This window comes from Salvelinus namaycush, chromosome 19 (genome assembly GCF_016432855.1).
Source record: "Salvelinus namaycush isolate Seneca chromosome 19, SaNama_1.0, whole genome shotgun sequence".
NCBI lineage: Eukaryota > Metazoa > Chordata > Actinopteri > Salmoniformes > Salmonidae > Salvelinus > Salvelinus namaycush.
In genome coordinates, this window is record NC_052325.1 from 37,742,867 (window position 1) to 37,760,486 (window position 17,620).

A 17,620-nucleotide genomic window follows, 5' to 3' on the forward strand; every position below is an offset into this window, starting at 1 on the left:
ATGGCGGTCAAGGTGACTCCGTCAATATTTCTTATCAGAAATGAATATTACCTGTATTTAAACTGTTTATTTCTATTGGATATGGACGCTAGCTTACCGATGCGGACGCATATATTATTGCTTTTTTTTAAAGAAACAGAATGGTCATCTTTCAGCATGTTTTCGTGGGCAAGTCGGCCTTGGAGAGAGAATTGAGTAATGTTTACCTTGTTACAGTGTATTTTGTATTGATCTAATGGAAGTTATTCCGCTACTTTTATTGTATAGCACGTTTATTGTGGTGAAGGTCGAGTAGGCGGTTCAGTAATTATATTGGCAAAGGCGACTATGTTGCTGGTGGCAGGGCTGATATTCAAATGTAGACTACGAGTCCTGTAGCCTATTACTGCTTTTCCAAACATCGAAACTTCAAAGACAAGCAACCGATTGCTGTCTCCGCATTGATTATTTTATTCTATTGTAGCGTATGCTGTGTCGTTGCGTCCTATGGAATTCTCATACTGTCATTGTATTACCACATTCATCAAGGTTTGGATTTGATGACTCCAACTGTATGTTTTAGGTGGAAACAACCGCAAGAGGCGATTCCAATGAACTGAGGACTATATTTCTGAAGGTAAGACTGTCATTCAGAGGACCCAATATTTTTATGGCACATAAATAGTCATTATTTATATTCTTGGATTCTTTAAATGCAGCCGTAATTGGATTCATTAAAATAGCATGTATCTTTTAATTTATTGTCTTTAATAATACAAGGTTATAACCTTGATTGTACGGCAAAGCTAGAGTATGGAAAAGCTACAGTTGAAAAAAGTTTTACATTATATTATTGCCAGGAGACCTACTGAGACTATCATTTAACTCTCTCTCTCTCTCTCTATCACACACAAACACACACACACACACACACACACACACACACACACACACACACACACACACACACACACACACACACACACACACACACACACACACACACACACAGAGAGAGAGATACACTGAGTGTGCTGCCTTTACTGTTCAATACTACAAGGAAAGGTCACACAAATACTTGGACTAATTCTGGATCCCCTTCACCAAGGAATTTCTCCTTGCCTAACTTCTTTTAGGGTGTGACATATGCTTGGATCTTCAGATGTCGGGAAGATTCAAACATACGTTCTTGTGCTTTACAAAGCCACACATAGTAACAAGCAGAAGGCTGTTAGGCCATTGTTTGGAGGGTAAACATGCTTCTTGCAACAGACAGCACAAGGGAGGGACTCCTTATTTGACCGAGTGCTATTTTAGGACCGCCTTCTTTCTTCATACAACACTGCACTGATTAATTCTGAAAGCACCCCAATTAATATTAGGCATAGCTTTTTTAATATGCACCTGTAATTAATATTAGGCATAGCTGTTTTAATATGCACCTGTAATTAATATTAGGCATAGCTGTTTTAATACGCACCTGTAGTTAGTAATAAACATATCACAGTGAAATAGCTAGTTAATTAATGGATGAAAGGGGGCCATTTTGTCCAACCTGCCTAATCTGATCAAGAAGCACTTGAGGCTTACTGTCAAGGCAAATTGATAGCAAATTATGTAGTGAATAAATGGGTTAATAAGTTGGTTGGAATTAATACTTTATCTTAAAACATTAACTCAAGAGTGTGCAGTGAGATGTGGTCTCATGCATTCCTCGTAAAGGTCGCTTTCTCTCTCTTTTACTTTCTCTCTCACTCTTTCTTCCTTTCTTTTTCACTCTCGCTCTCGCTCTCTTTCACTACCTCCCTTCTCTCTCTCTCGCTCACTCACTTTCTCTCTCCCTGTGCTTGGCTGTATACCCAGAGCCTGGCCTTTATGCTGCCAGTTCATGCAGTGCTTGTGTTTCCTGAGCTATCTCTGTTCCAGCTTGTAACCCAAACCTGACTCTAAAACTGACCTTTCGTTTTTTAAGCCTAGACTAGAGGTCAGTTTTAGCACCACCAGTGCATGGGGTGCATGTTCTGCAGCAGCAGCAGCAGCATAGCAGCAACAACATAAATGCTGTTGCTTTTTCCTTTCTAAGCAGTGTGCATGCATTCATTGCACATTATGTGTAACGTTATACATGGATTTGATTATCACTGTCTGTGTCTTAATTTAGAAATATATTTTTCAGATGACTTGGCAGTCCCTTGCAATGCCACAACTGAAGCCCTAATGTCACACATATCATTATACGCTGCTCTAGTACTTATCTGTTACATTGTACTTACAACATCCCATATTGTGTATGAAATATAGTATACTGCATTGCACTTATCTCCATACATGATTGTGACACTTAACATGATAGTGGTTTGTGAAGCTTTGTTGCCTTGATGACTTGATATGCTACATCTTGTGCTGTGTCGTTGTGGGTAAAAAAAAAAAAAACGATTTCTATCTATGAAGGTAATAATACAGCTTGATACTTTATTGAAGTGTTCTTGAAAGCAAGTAGCTGAAGTTCTCTATCTGTTTATTCACTGAACAACTCAAATACATTACTGGAACACAATGAATTGCGAGAACTAGATTGTTTTGAACTATGGTCTTTTTGCCTAGCATTGATGGAATGTCTAGAAGCACATAATGTGAATCAAAGTATAACCATGGAGACAAAATCAAGATAGAACCACAGACACACTGCATCAGGTTGTCTGAACAAATCATTATTGTCAGAAGTAAAGTTACTGTAAGTGTTGTCAGATACAGTAGGTGTTGAGGGAACAGTGATACAACACAAAAAGAAAGTGACTCCAGGCATGGAGTATGAATTTTATATTGATTTTCTGAGCATTTACATTTTACACTCATCTGGGTCTTTTGTCTCCCTTCAGCATGCCAGTGTGGTTGAGGACGGGGAGCGTTACATGTCCCCCAGGGACTTTGTGCAGAACTTCCTGGGTCTGCACAACCAGCCCGACCACAATCGCAAGACTGTGCAGCTGATCGCTGGAGTAGCCGACACCAGCAAGGATGGGTAAGTCGACTTCCACTACGTCTGAGGTAGATAATCTTCAACATTAGTGACCCTGATACAGAATGGGTTAACAAGAGTTTCTACAAGACATCATACAGCGGAAATGGAATTGAGACTAACACTAGCATTTTGATGACAGTTTCACTATCTACAAGAATCCAATGTAACCCTGCGGTACACACTGTGGTTCAAAATGTTACATGTACAGATATAGGATCTTAATTTGATCACCCTGTTGCAGGAGAACTTTCCTGCAATTCAGGAAATGTAAAACGTGCAGTGTATTTGTGGTTTAAAAAGCCTTTTGAAGTTAATAACTTCCACTTTGAAATTTCAGACCTGATTTTCCCTTATGAAAAATGTATCAACCCCTACAAAAATGTCAATTAATTATAATCCACTAGAGAGGAAACGGTATGAAAATGTCATATCACAATTATAGTGACCAAATGATCACGGTTATCAGTATTATTATTGTTAAAATGTGCTGGAAATTTTCAAAAAGTACTGATACACACACTGAAATCATTTCACCAAGTTTTATATTGAAAACCAACAAACAACAAATAAAATTAGCAGCACTATGCACTTTTTATGTGCATAAACATTACAATAATAACATTAACATTAAAGATGGCACCATGTGGCCATGAGAGGTACGTTTCCCTAGTGCAGGTTTTAATGAACACAACCTTAAGTAAGCAAATCAAATAAACAAACAACAAATAACATTAGCAGCACTCACTTTGTAGTGAGGCACTGTAACCTTCATCAGCCTCAGAAAGCCAGGCCTCTCAACAATTTGAAATGGCATCATGTCCTTTGCAATGTAATATGAAAGGGCTGCCGTGAGATCTTGATTTTTTTTTGATGTGGGTGCATAAGCAGCCTGCCTTTTAAATGCTTGCTGGAGTGTCTGTGTCACAACTGTAGATGAGGAGGGACTAGTAGCATCACTGGGTTTGCCTGCTACACGCCCACTCTGTGAACAAGGAAATAGCAAATGTATTATTATTATTATTGGTGTTGTAAACATTCTAATTCTAATTCTAATTATTCACTTACACACGCACGCACGCACGCACGCACGCACGCACGCACGCACGCACACACACACACACACACACACACACACACACACACACACACACACACACACACATATGCAATGACCCCATGCACAATTTACATAAAAACAAATGAGTCTTAAGAAGACAGTGATAGTAATTGCAGTGAGCGCAACAATTTACATAAATACAGGAGTCTTGTATAGGAGTCTACAGTGTTTCTCCTGTTGGAACACTTTTACAACCAAGTCGACGTCTGCCGTATTTTAAATGATCAAAATATGTTGGTTGGGTGACTAAACTACATAACGTGTTATCGTGTGCAATGGGTGAATAGAGTCTGCAGACACACGACACATACAGCAGCAGAACAACGTGTAGTGTTTTTACAAGAGTAGGTAACACTGAAAGCTTCAGTTTACGTTATTGACAAGCTATTAACAAGTTAGACAGACAAACCATGACATTTTCCCCCATTCCGAAGTCCCCACATCATGCATTGAGCTAAAAGTTAACTTACCTTGCATTCGCTATAAAGTAGTGGGTGGTCATCACGAAGATGATTCAAGAGATTTGAAGTGCTGCACCCTTTCGCAGCAATTTATTTTTGCATGTTCTGCAGACCGGGTGACCATCTTCGATTAAGTTTCCCTCAGCACTCTTGTAAAACCCTAGATATGACCACACTTCAGATTTGGTCCTTTTAGAAGGCTGAAAAATCTCCCGAGCGCTGTCACTGCCTTCCGCCATGTTTTCACACAAAACAAAACCCACGTTGCATGCTGCGCCTGCGTCAGACTGTTGCTAACTTTGGATGATGCTGGACAATATTTACCGTGAGTTTTTCAAACCATGGTAATCAAACACGGTTTTAATGAAAATGAAAATTTTAAACGGTAATACTAATTGTCGTGAAACCGGTGACCATTTCATCGCTATAATCCACATAATAATTCACATTTCCTGTTACTGCAGAATTATCCTGTTGTAGCAAACTGGCTCAAATTATGATCCTACATCTTAACTTTAACTTTTCAACAAAAACAAAAGATCTATAATCACCATTAAAGCCTGTAAATGTTTAACATTATTCCTTTTTTTGGTACTTCTATAATTGAACTGTGTTAATTTTTTTTTTTTTGGCATAGACAAAGCTTGGTAAAGAGAAATCAGTCACAAGGAGAAAGTGGTTAATGATTCATCACAAGGTTGTTCACATTGCCTGAATAACCATATGGATCTGTTGTTTAGCACCCATGTTTGTTTTATTGAATATCCACCTGATAAGATAAGCGGACATATTATTTGCATAATGCCAAAGACTGGAGATAGCATCTCGTTTAAATACCACTAAACAGCAAGTTCCTATCTACACCATAGACTGTAGAGCATATAATAAACATGAGTAAAATAAATTGTTATACAGCACTTGAACTTTTCTTGAAAACAAAATGCTCCAAAATCTAAAAGTGGTTGTTTTATCGACTGTTACTTTTGCTCTCTTGTATGTAAATGATACAGGTAGGCTACAGTTATTTGTGTGCTCAAATTAAGGGTTCCTGATGTACCTTTGGATTTGCAGAGAAATGTCATTTTTTCAGATAGGACTCTTTCTTTCTTGTCCAAACAGACTGATCTCTTTCCAGGAGTTTCTGGCCTTTGAATCGGTTCTGTGTGTCCCGGATGCCCTTTTCATAGTTGCCTTTCAGTTGTTTGACAAGACTGGCACAGGGGACATCTCATTTGGTATGTACATGGGGATGTCCAGTGACCTGGTGTGTGGGGATGTCCGTCCTGTTGCATCCCAGTCCTGTCTGTTTCATGTCATAGCTAATGGGCACACTCCCATTGTGCAAGACCCATTTCTATGCAAGTAGTGGATGATATAAGAGTCATATATCGCATGTATAACTAAGGACCTTGTGCAAAAAAGTTGCTGTATAGCCGTTTTCAGTGTAGAAAATAAATCTAGGTCTCTCATGTGTGCTTAGTGTGTATTCAGTTCGTGCGCTAATGTGTCTCTCTATACTGGGCTTCTGGAGACTGCAGCTTATATTCTAGAGGTGTCTTCTAAGAGAAGAATAGTGTCAGCTCTGAGCAGCTGTGGGTAATACCACCTCATAATAAGTCACATTTTACAGGGGGAGAAATCAATCCAGCGTGTCACAAAAACAGGGACAAAAGATTGGTTACAATGCTCATTGTGCAGCACGGGCCCCCATGAAGGCGATAGAAAATGAAGGCAGTGCTCAGACACAGTGTCCTAAATATGCTTAGAACTCACACAATATGAAGGCGATGGGATTGTCAGCAAGGCCCCTCTGTGCATATCGATTGGATTTGTAGGTTCCCAGAAATGAGATGAGGACATAACACTGTATGTTTTTTAGTTTTTCTTTCAATCTCTTGATGTTACTCATCAATCTTTAATTTGGCAGCCAATGTGCGGGACATCTTCAGTCAGACCACAGTGCACCACCACATCCCCTTCAACTGGGACTGTGAGTTCGTCAGGCTCCACTTTGGCAGTGACAGAAAGAAGAACCTCAGCTACTTGGAGTTCACCCAGTTTCTGCAGGTACAGTATAGGCATGGACATTACCAGCCACCATATGAACAGTACAAATACATGTTTAAGAAAAGAAATAACTTACATGTTGGAGGCAATTCTTCTATCACGGTTTAGATAGAAATGGTCTGATTATAATAGCATAATAAACACACCATTATGTAACGTATTGAAGTTGTAACAAATATAAGTAATCCCCAAAACAGGGTGTGGTATGTATGTGAGTATTATATGAGCCATAAAACCAGTAGTATGGCTGTGGACGTAGCTGGTTTGGAGGGAAGGGGTTTGTGGGCTCAGATGAAGCTGGGTGGTCTGGGAGTTGGAATGACTTGGCTGTGGTTCCACTACTCTACTGTGTGTAAAGCCTCATAGCAGTTTGCGGTGGATCATGGTTGACTAAGGGTTCCCACCAATGCGTCAAGGACTCTTGTTTGGGACCCTTTTCTTTCGAACCAACATTTGGTTTAGCTGTTATTTCACTGCTAACGTTTTGCAACGTTGTTTCCAGCGTACACATTCTTGAACGTGATTCAGCTCAATCTAACGTAGTTGTAAACAAAACAAAAACATTTTTTTAACAGAATAAGTTCTGCCACCTCGTGGAGGTTACATTGTTCCAGTCTAAATGCAATTTAAAAAAAATACTGTTTGTATACAAGGAAAATAAACAGTGCCTGTAATGTGGGTCTTATGTGCTACAGTATCCATCTGTAGTGCAGCGTCTTAGTACTGGACAGATGTAGGATCTTAATGTGATCACTCTTTTGTTGCTGAGAATTTTCCTGCACAGCAGGAAATGCAAACCTGTAGTATATTTGAGGTTTAAAAAGGCTTTCTAAAGTTTGTAATTTCCACTTTAAAGTGTCAGACTTGATTTGCCCTAACGAAAAGTGTATCAGCGCCTACAAAAAATGTCAATTTATTATAATCCACATAATAATTAATATTTCCTGTTGCTGCAGGGCTATTTTCCTGCTATAGCAAACTGGCTTGAATTAAGATCCTACATCTGTACCTGCATTTGGTTATCAAAGTAATCCCCAACTCTTACAAGATATGGAGTAAAAGTGTATAGTATAGAAAAAAAGTTAGCATGATGCACTGTATTCTGTTATGGCACAAAGAGTTATGTATATAGATGAGAGGTATCCGCTGCTAGTATGTGATCAGTTTTGACAGCAGAGCTGACCCTGGGGCAGTGGCCCCCCTGCTTCCCCTCTGATTGCATGGCTGTACTATTGAATCATCCCCGTGCTCCTCCTGACACACCTGCCTGCTCTCCTGCACAGGCCTGGGATCAGACTTCGGGGGGACATGGTTTTTATTAGACTCCTGAGAGACAGCGATGATTACAAGAGCCAGGGTCTAACACTGTCACATCTAATGCTTCCACATGCTCCAAAACAGCGTCCGACATCATCCAACATAATGTCGTGTTTTTTTCCAATGTTCCATTTCATCCCAGGTAATCTGATGCGTCTATGTCACAGGAGCCTGCTCTTTGGATATTTTGTTCAAACATACACCCTTTCCTCTCATTGTAGGAGCTGCAGTTGGAGCATGCCCGCCAGGCCTTCGCCCAGAAGGATAAGAGCAAGAGCGGTACCATCTCTGCCATGGACTTCAGCGACATAATGGCCACCATCCGCCACCATATGCTCACCCCGTTTGTGGAGGAGAACCTGGTCTCAGTGAGTTAGAGACCGCTATGGTCTCCCAGTTTCAACATGAGATGATTGTATGGGCACAGCATGCATGAGGAGACCTCACAGTGTCTGTTCCTCTCGCCATAGGCGGCTGGAGGCAGCACTTCCCACATGGTGAGCTTCTCCTACTTCAATGCCTTCAACGCCCTCCTTAACAACATGGAGCTGATCCGCAAGATTTACAGCACACTAGCTGGCACATACAAGGATACCCTCGTCACCAAAGGTACACATGTAGGATCTAAATTTGAGCAAGTTTGCTACGGCAGGAAATAATCCTGCAGCAACAGGAAATGCGAATAATTGTGTGGATTGTAATTCATGGACATTTTTTATAGGGGTTGGTAAATTGAAAGAAAAATAAGTCTTAAATTTGTAAGTGGAAATGTCAAACTTCAGAAGCCTTTTTAAACCTCAAAAACACTACACGTTTTAAGTGTCCTGCTTTGCATGAAAGTTCTCCTTCAACAGGTTGATCAAATTAAGATTCTACGTCTGTAGCCTACTCCTGCTCATGCCTAATTTGAGGAAATGTGATTTCTGACATGAACTGAGGCTGTGCAGTACCATCATGGGTGTTTCACCTCTCTTGACAGAATGGTGTCAGGAAACACACGATCATTTTTCCTTAGCTCTAAGTAAATAAGGTAAATGAACACTGTAATATGATGTTTTATTAGTTTAGTCTGTTCCCTTAGATCTGTGGTATTGATATTTGACCTGTTCTGATAGTTATCTATGTTATATTTTCCCTTTCACCTTTGTCGTGTACTGCTGATGTGGTTGGATACCCTTGCAGCAGGCCTACCTACCCACTGTATCTCTACATCCCTAGTCTTAATAAGTGACCCCTTGCCTGGTTTTTCTTACATAACATGCCTTCCTCTGTTCCGTATTGTACCACAGAGGAGTTTGTTAGTGCTGCCAACAAGTTTGGTCAGATCAATCCAATGGAGATTGACATCCTGTACCAGCTCTCTGGCCTCCACGCTCATTCTGGGTGAGGTTCAAACTCTCTCCAGTCTCAGTGACATATCACTGCTGCTTTGTACTTTTTACTCACACACATACATGGCCTTTGCGCTGCCAAATATTGAATTACTGTCCTCCACATGAATTCAATATATTTAACACATTTATTTTTAAATAGCTTTTTCTGATGAATCTGTGAATGGAAAAAAAAAGTTACATCTATATTTATTGGATGTAAATTTGTAAGTTATTGCCCATTCAGTTTAACAACTGTGGCTCCACTAGTTGATTTACAAGAGAAACGTAAGCATGGATACAGACTTTACGATGCGTTGGGCCAGTGGGGAATATCTGTGTATCGCTGGCATTAAGACAGCTTTATTTACTGCTTAAGTTGTGGGCATATATCCAGCTTTGTTTGTCTGTTGTGTATACAAACGCATATTAAAGCTGCAATAACCTGAAGTTATAAGGCCGTAAAATGTCTGTGGAAAATCTTGCATCATCTCCGTGTGAGGGACGCTGTGTTTGGTTTTCCTGGCGTAACGTTGTGATTCTCCCCTGCTGTTCTGAAGAAAGCTCAACTTGGCGGACATCGAGAGGATAGCACCGTTGGAGGAGGGCGCACTCCCATACCACCTGGCTGAGATCCAAAGACAGGTACCCTGCCTGACTGACTGTCCACATGGAGCTTACTTGCTTCCTTTTATCTACTGCATACCTTCTTCTCCCACTTCTCATTAGAGAGCAACGAAAGGGAGTGTTTGATGATGGAATTAGCCGAGTGCTGATGTTTTCTCTTCCTTTGTGAATGTGCATTACGGACACCTAGGATAAAAGTCCACCCCCCCCTCCCAATTATAGGTACAAAAGAGGAATGGATTGTTGCAATGTTCCCTTTTTCTAAAAGCCTGTCCCATTTTATTCAGTGTGGACATATACATCAGACGCTATCACATATCTGGGAAGCTTTTATCAGGATGGCTTTTCAGTGGTCTGCTGGTGTATGAAGCCTCTGGCTAAGTCTGTTAAGAGTAGGAGGCTAGGAGCACAGTGAGAGTGCTGGAGAGATGTGGCTCCTGGAGGCGGAAATAGTTCCTATCTTTCCGGACGACACAGTTCTGTAAATCAGACTGTGGTCTGGCCTTGGTCCACTCACGCTCCGGGACTTCTGCTTAGAGGTCTGGAATGTGGTTTTGGGGGAAAAGGAAAGACAAGAACATGTTGGTGTTCTCAGGTCTGGCTCTTTGTGGAAGTAGGGTAATTGCTTAAACCCTTTGATCAAGGCCTCGATCTCATTAGCATGCTGCCTTCAGTGAAAGCAGCTGGGGAGGTGGATGGTCCTGATCTGGGAGATGTTGCTCACTGCCCCAAGGAGGGCAGACACACTCGAACTGTTACTTAGACGGTGTAATAATGAATGTAGATACGTATCTTTACATGGGAAGGGCTTGTGAGATTAATCTGTTACACGGCACCACAGAGAAAATAAAGGGTCTCCACTTTCAACATCAAGAACAAAACCAGAGATCAGGCAGATAACGCAAAATCATGCTTAGTCAACTAAGCCTGAAGCCTCCAACCTCTCACTAGCTTCACCGTAATCAATGGATAGTTCTGGAAAGTTCTCCTACACAGCCATGTACTGTATCCGTAGCCAGAGTGTCTATGTAGTGGCATACAATACTGGCTTATGACTAAGACTTATACTACGACGAGATGTCTACATTCCATAGCTTCCCTCCTCTGTTGAGTGGTCCATAAAATGTTTCTTTCCACAATGTATCTGGTTCACTACAGTTTAATAGAAGTCGATTCATTCCTGGTGTTCTGATCCCCCGTCTTTTCTCCCTCCACAGCAAGCTCACGGGGATCCACATCGGTCTGTCTTGCTCCAGGCTGCAGAGTCTGCTTACAGGTTCGGTCTGGGCGCACTCGCTGGAGGTGAGTGACATGTCTGCGGAAGAGCCCCCGGCCCACTGAGGGGTAACCCAAGCCGGTCAGACTGGCGCACTGAGTCCCTGGGGCCGGGTCAGCCCATTGTGCTGCAGGGAGAGGTGCTCTGATCTGAGGCTCCCGCATTGTGCTGCTGTGCCACTGGTGGCTCCAGGCTGTCTTTGGAGCCGGAGCTTTGGAATGACACAAATCTTCCGGAACCGCTCTGGAATCTCCGTCTAATTACACTGGGAGCAACTGATACAAGGAACCTCTGACATGACAGCCATTGAGATAGGCACAGACGGAGAGAGAGAAAGCGAGAGAGAGAGAGAGTGTGTGTGTGTGTGTGTGTGTGTGTGTGTGTGTGTGTGTGTGTGTGTGTGTGTGTGTGTGTGTGTGTGTGTGTGTGTGTGTGTGTGTGTGTGTGTGTGTGTGTGTGTGTGTGTGTGTGTGTGTGTGCAACCAACATGCAACTTCCTAAGACCCTATGTCTGTGTGGGCTGTCGGTCTTTGAACCAGCAGCCGAGGAAGGTGATCAGCTCTGAATGATCAATGGACAGTTGAGGGAAAACGGTGCATCTCCTTGGCGATGATGAGACCTTTCTCAACCTCTCCTGCTGACGAAGGGTGTCAGCTCTCTGCATGCTTGAGAGCCAGAGTCATTACAAGGCCTTTGATGTCAGAGACATGACAAGCCGCTGTGGCTAAGAGCTGCATTTAGGGCAACCTGCTGCATGGCTTCCTCCTCAGATAGTAGACACAATCTACACAACGGCTCTCCCACAGACTCCATAGTCAATACTCTGTCTAGGCCTAATAACTGTTTTTCTTGTTTATATGCCCACAGCAAAACAATAAAACACCAATCTTTAGCTATACTATACTAACCAATCTTTAGTACCTAAAAACTGTCTGCTAAATGGTTAAATAAGGATACAGATATTTGCTGTGAATATATGAACATCATAGAACATTATCACCAAGAAGAGTATGTTGATGGTGTGAATACAGTATGTTGATGGTGTGAATACAGTATGTTGATTGTGTGAATACAGTATGTTGATGGTGTGAATACAGTTTGTTGATGGTGTGAATACAGTATGTTGATGGTGTGAATACAGTATGTTGATGGTGTGAATAAAGTTTGTTGATGGTGTGAATACAGTTTGTTGATTGTGTGAATACAGTATGTTGATGGTGTGAATACAGTTTGTTGATGGTGTGAATACAGTTTGTTGATGATGTGAATACTGTTTGTTGATGGTGTGAATACTGTTTGTTGATGGTGTGTGATTTTCAGCCACGGGTGCGACGGCTGTGTACCCTATTGACCTGGTGAAGACCCGTATGCAGAACCAGCGCTCCACCAGCTCCTTCGTAGGAGAGCTCATGTACAAGAACAGCTTCGACTGTGCCAAGAAGGTGCTCCGATATGAGGGATTCTTTGGATTCTACAGAGGTATAAACTGAAGCCTGGTGAATGTGTTTCTATGATGTAATTCTAGATATGGTCATCGGGTCCTCCAAAACAGGTTATGTTGTTCTGCCAGTATCATCATCCGCATGGTTTGCATAACAGCAGAAACTTTTGCCTTCATGTTCTAAATTCACCAATTCCAAAGAGGGCCACATTGTCATTACCTAGCTAGCTGAAAACGTCCCAGAGGAAAAACGCAAACAGAATTCATGTAGTACTGTCAGATCCATGTTTTCCAGTGTAGTGATAACGGTGCTGAAGGCTTGTGAAATGTAACACTCCCACTGTGAGAGGGCTCTCAGACGAAGGAAGTCAAGACTGCCATCTACTGCTGCCTCCGCCACTGCAGCTCTTTGTTCGTCCTCTCTGCTCTGTCCTCCTTCCTCCCTCTTTATCTTTCCACACTGATGAGAGGGGGATTGACCGAGAGACAGACACGCTTGACGGTTTTCTGGCTGCATACCATGAGCAGTCACTCACTCGCTCCTTCAGAAGTTTTATCTGGCTCACTGAAGGACGGACGGTGAAACAGTACGGTGGTTATCAAGCGCTATAGCACTGCCCACCCCCCCCCACCACCACCACCACCACCACCACCACCACCACCAGGGCCACACAGCTCTCTCTGTTCCACACCACACTGGGATCAGGCCACAACAATGCTGATCCCATACAACTGCCAGTGTCATATTTGATCTTTTTGTTCATTTGAATGGGAGGCATTATCGTTTGCTGCTTCAGATGCATCAGCTGTACCTGTAAATATTGATTGTTTATTTTACCCAGACAAGAACCATGCTGATGTCATTGTATGGACTGTCAATGGAATTATTCATTTCCAGTCAGTGTCTTCCACTGTCAGGTAATCTAAATGGACTCCATCCATGAATACTGTTTTTGCAGGTCTCGTACCACAGCTTATCGGTGTTGCCCCGGAGAAAGCGATCAAACTCACGGCAAGTCATTACAATCATTTCCCTTAGAGTGCCTTCACTTTCATTGCACAGTAAGGAAACGTTGTGTGTCAAACATGTATACCATCGCACAGAAAATACAATACGTATTCCAAAATCCAAGAGGTGACCAGATGCACTCATTGTCATTCTCCTTGGAGTATTTCTTTCTTCGTAAGTGCGCATTGTGCTTGTCTGAATCTCTTCTCTTCTTACAGATGAATGACTTTGTAAGAGACAAATTCACCACAGAGGACAACACCATTCCCCTGTTTGCAGAAGTCCTGGCTGGTGCAACTGTAAGTATTGGCACGAGGATGTCTTCCTATAGACAGTCTGTCCATACACAGAGTGAGGGCTGAAAATACTCTTGTGCTTCATGCAAAGCGAAGGGAAAGCCTTGGCAGCTGCTTCATTGACTCGCATAAATCTAATTGACCTTGAATGTGGGGTAAGTGGAACAAGATTTTTGTTGAAACTAAAACATTCTGTAAGATGTTCTCTTTCAGTTTTATGAACATTTGCATCTCATGGGTGTACATTTTGAATTCCAGACATTGAGCCAAGAACGGGGGAAATTGTTGTGGTTTTCAAACTCCCTTCAACTTCAAGGTTTAGCTTAATTCTTTCTGACTGATCTGAAACTACAATTATAAGCTTTTCCTTTTCAATTTGAATTATGGATATTGAGTTGTTGTATATAAATGTAATCTCTAAATCAAGCGTCCCACCAGTGTATTGACATCCTAAATAAGTAGGGGGGATGAATAGAAAGGTGCTCTTTGGTCTCTGAACCCTATAATTGGGCACAATTTGAGAAATGATGCCTGTGAATGGACTATTTTTACCTCAGCGTGCTAATTAGGCACACTAACGTTTGGTGAGTGCATTGGTTAAAAAGCGCGCAATTCCCTCTGCCTACCTCTCTACTAAATGAGTCCAAGTGAAACGAAACAGACAGGGCGGGGAGGAGAGCCTGCAGGTTGCCTACGGAGGGCAGGGTCTGTGGGGTTATGACCCCTGTCAGCCTGTAATTGGAGGAAGAAGGGCTGGAGGGCCATGGGATGGAGCTGGCTCTACCTCACTGTGATTGAGTTTGACAGGACTGCACATACCTGAGGCCTGATCTGCCATTGGCCCACAGGTCCATACACCATACAAGTACAACAACTAGCATAGCATGAACCCTATAGCTTTTTTGTTATAGGACTCCACCCTGCAATATTATCTTCCCTAATGTATTATATAAGCATTGATATTCATGTTTGTGAGATTTTCCCCATAGTATTAATTTCTTCATCTGATGAACATGGTCTTTATGTAAAGTAGTTTCACATTGTAGAGCTGGGGTCTTCAACCTTTTCTTGCCCAGGGACCCCACCATATGTTACCACAAAAGTAATCACATATCTTGTCTTATCATTAGGTGAATGATATTGGCAAGGAGAAGAATCAACATTTTAAAATGAATAGATTTGGTAGACAGTTTCATTATTTTGACCTCCCCACATTATAATTGGAAGAGGAAGTGTAAACTCTAACTCTAACATACTAGCTAGAAAGGTAACTCCAAATATATTTTTGGTAAAATAGCATCTGTTTAGCTGGTTAGCCATGTGTTGGCAAAAAATGAATGGCCAAGTCAAGAAAGCTTAGCGGTAGCCAGCAGCCAGCAACACTTGCCACACTAGTAGCCTATTTGTGTGTGCTTTTTCAAAACCAATGTCAAATATTCCAGTGAGTGTAATTTGCTCAATATTAGGAGTAGAGAAATAAAGTTCACATCATTACAAAGACGATCCTGCATTCTCCTCTTTTTTACTGTAGGCGTGTAAAAAGAGAAAAAAAAGTGTTCTGTTGTTGCTATTCATAAAAACATTCACAGACCCCCTGCAGTACTTAGGGGTCCCCGGACCCCTGGTTGAATAACCCTGTTGTAAAGGGGCAAATGTTCTGCTAGTTTTTTGAGATGGACTGTAATGTTATCCTGACTGACTGAAATAATAAGTGTAGAATATAAGGGAGATAGCGACAGAGGGATGAATGCATAAATCTTCAGAGTAGCGGATATTCCCCTTCCACTTTGAAAATGACTAAACGTGCCTGAGCTTTTTTAGGACAGCGCTCGGATGTTTACAGATAGGAGCCCTGCCCTCTGTGTCACCAGGCTTCCACGGGCCTGATTAGATTTGGAGAGGGTGATAAATGTGCCTGAGTCAGAGGGGCTGTGCCCTGGGGCATCCCTGTCTTGGCCCTGAGCAGAGCAGGGTGAGTCAGCGCTCTCCCCTGGGAGTGGAGTGAATTGGGGAAGTGTGCGGGGCGAGGCCCTCCACAGGAGGTGCCTGGGGGAGAGGGAAGGGGCAGAGGGCTGGTGCCGGGGTCAGGGCCTTCCAGCCTTGAGCCAGGCTTCTCCTCACACCACGCCTGTCTTTCCCTTACCCCACTGTTTCCTCCCTCAATGCCTGCTTGTTTCTCCTGCTCCCATCAAGGCCACTTTCTGACAGCGCGACATTGGCTTTAGAAAAGAGTGTCTTTTGTGTTTAAGTTTACAAAGCTAATTTGAAAATGCTTATTGGGGTGAAATACTAAGGCACCATAACTCATTATCATCCTCACCATGGGCTGACCCTTAATCATAGGACACAAGTAAAAAATAAATAAAGGATTGAATTACTATAAGTGAGTACTTTCATTTGACAATTTAAGTTTAGCATTGTAAATCTAGATTTATTTGTGAGACGGAAAGTGAGTAAGACAGAAATAGTGTATTCAAGTGGTTCGACGGATTGAGACCTAAGATCTTATAACATTGCTGTTACTGGTGCTCTGTGACATGTACTGTTGCTTCTCACCCTTAACCTGGGTTGTGTCCTGCAGGCCGGAGGCTCCCAGGTGATCTTCACCAACCCTCTGGAGATAGTCAAAATCCGTCTCCAGGTGGCCGGAGAGATCACCACGTCCCGAAGGGTCGGTGCCCTGACCGTGGTCAGGGACCTGGGCCTCTTTGGCCTTTACAAGGTGGGTAAACACCTCTACATCGCAGCACCACTCACACATCACCTCTTAAAACCTCTGTTATAGCCTAACTCAACCACCTCTGCATGATGTCACCCCAAAGGGCAGCTTATGTTGCTGGGATGTTGAACAATACAAACTGTATGACTGTGTAACAATGCAGATATGACATATTACACAAGTTATATGAGAGTTCTGGTGAGCAGGCACAGTATGCAGTAGGATGACTAGCTAGATTCCCTACTGACTATTACAATCATATTATGTCTTTCCAAAACAGTGTTTAACATGCAGAGACCACGGCTGCCAACAACCAACAGAAAATTAGGGGGGTTTATGCTTTGCCACTGTTCTTTTCCAAGTTCTTGTGGGTTTACTTACATCTCGAGTAATGTGCTCATGGTCCATATTTTAATGAGAAGCAGACAATATGGAGCTTGTTAAAAGAGACTGACTTCCTCCCTGTGGATGGGCCCAGTAGACCACGGGTCCATGTTAATGCCGTCTCGGTGAGTGTCTGAGAGACTGTGTGCTGGGCCTGGGAGGGAGCTCTCTGGGGGCCCCGGGGGAAACCACGGGGGAGCAGCGCTGCCTGGGGGCCTTCTGGCTTCTTCTGTGACCCACCACACCGCCAGGCTCCTCTGTGGGTTGGCTGAGGCTCACAGCCAGCCAACAATAATCCACTGGAGCTCCCAGGCCAGATGATCCCATAGCCACAGCGGCTGCCTCAACCACTGCAATTACCCTCGACACCATCCGGGTCAAACATATTGGAAAATATGAATTACAGTAGAATATTCAGTACAGTAGTCTAAACCTGGACTAAAGAGACCAGATGTCGACACTACTTAACTCATTTGATGTTGATGATTCCACATTAACATTGTGCAATATACTGTACTGTATTTTCAGTATAGAA

At 42.6% G+C, this 17,620-nt stretch overlaps 1 protein-coding gene across 1 annotated transcript in view; it reads left to right on the forward strand.

Moving 5' to 3' along the window:
* The window catches only part of LOC120064392 (calcium-binding mitochondrial carrier protein Aralar1-like), a 19,306-nt gene continuing 1,686 nt past the window's right edge, over positions 1 to 17,620 (forward strand). Inside the window, exons 1-14 of the mRNA XM_039014943.1 lie at positions 1 to 12; positions 563 to 616; positions 2,859 to 3,001; positions 5,699 to 5,814; positions 6,507 to 6,646; positions 8,185 to 8,331; positions 8,434 to 8,572; positions 9,253 to 9,346; positions 9,894 to 9,978; positions 11,178 to 11,262; positions 12,557 to 12,715; positions 13,637 to 13,689; positions 13,905 to 13,985; positions 16,564 to 16,704. Of these exons, the coding sequence (XP_038870871.1) occupies positions 1 to 12; positions 563 to 616; positions 2,859 to 3,001; positions 5,699 to 5,814; positions 6,507 to 6,646; positions 8,185 to 8,331; positions 8,434 to 8,572; positions 9,253 to 9,346; positions 9,894 to 9,978; positions 11,178 to 11,262; positions 12,557 to 12,715; positions 13,637 to 13,689; positions 13,905 to 13,985; positions 16,564 to 16,704 (1,449 nt within the window). The remainder of the gene's footprint in view (positions 13 to 562; positions 617 to 2,858; positions 3,002 to 5,698; positions 5,815 to 6,506; positions 6,647 to 8,184; positions 8,332 to 8,433; positions 8,573 to 9,252; positions 9,347 to 9,893; positions 9,979 to 11,177; positions 11,263 to 12,556; positions 12,716 to 13,636; positions 13,690 to 13,904; positions 13,986 to 16,563; positions 16,705 to 17,620) is intronic.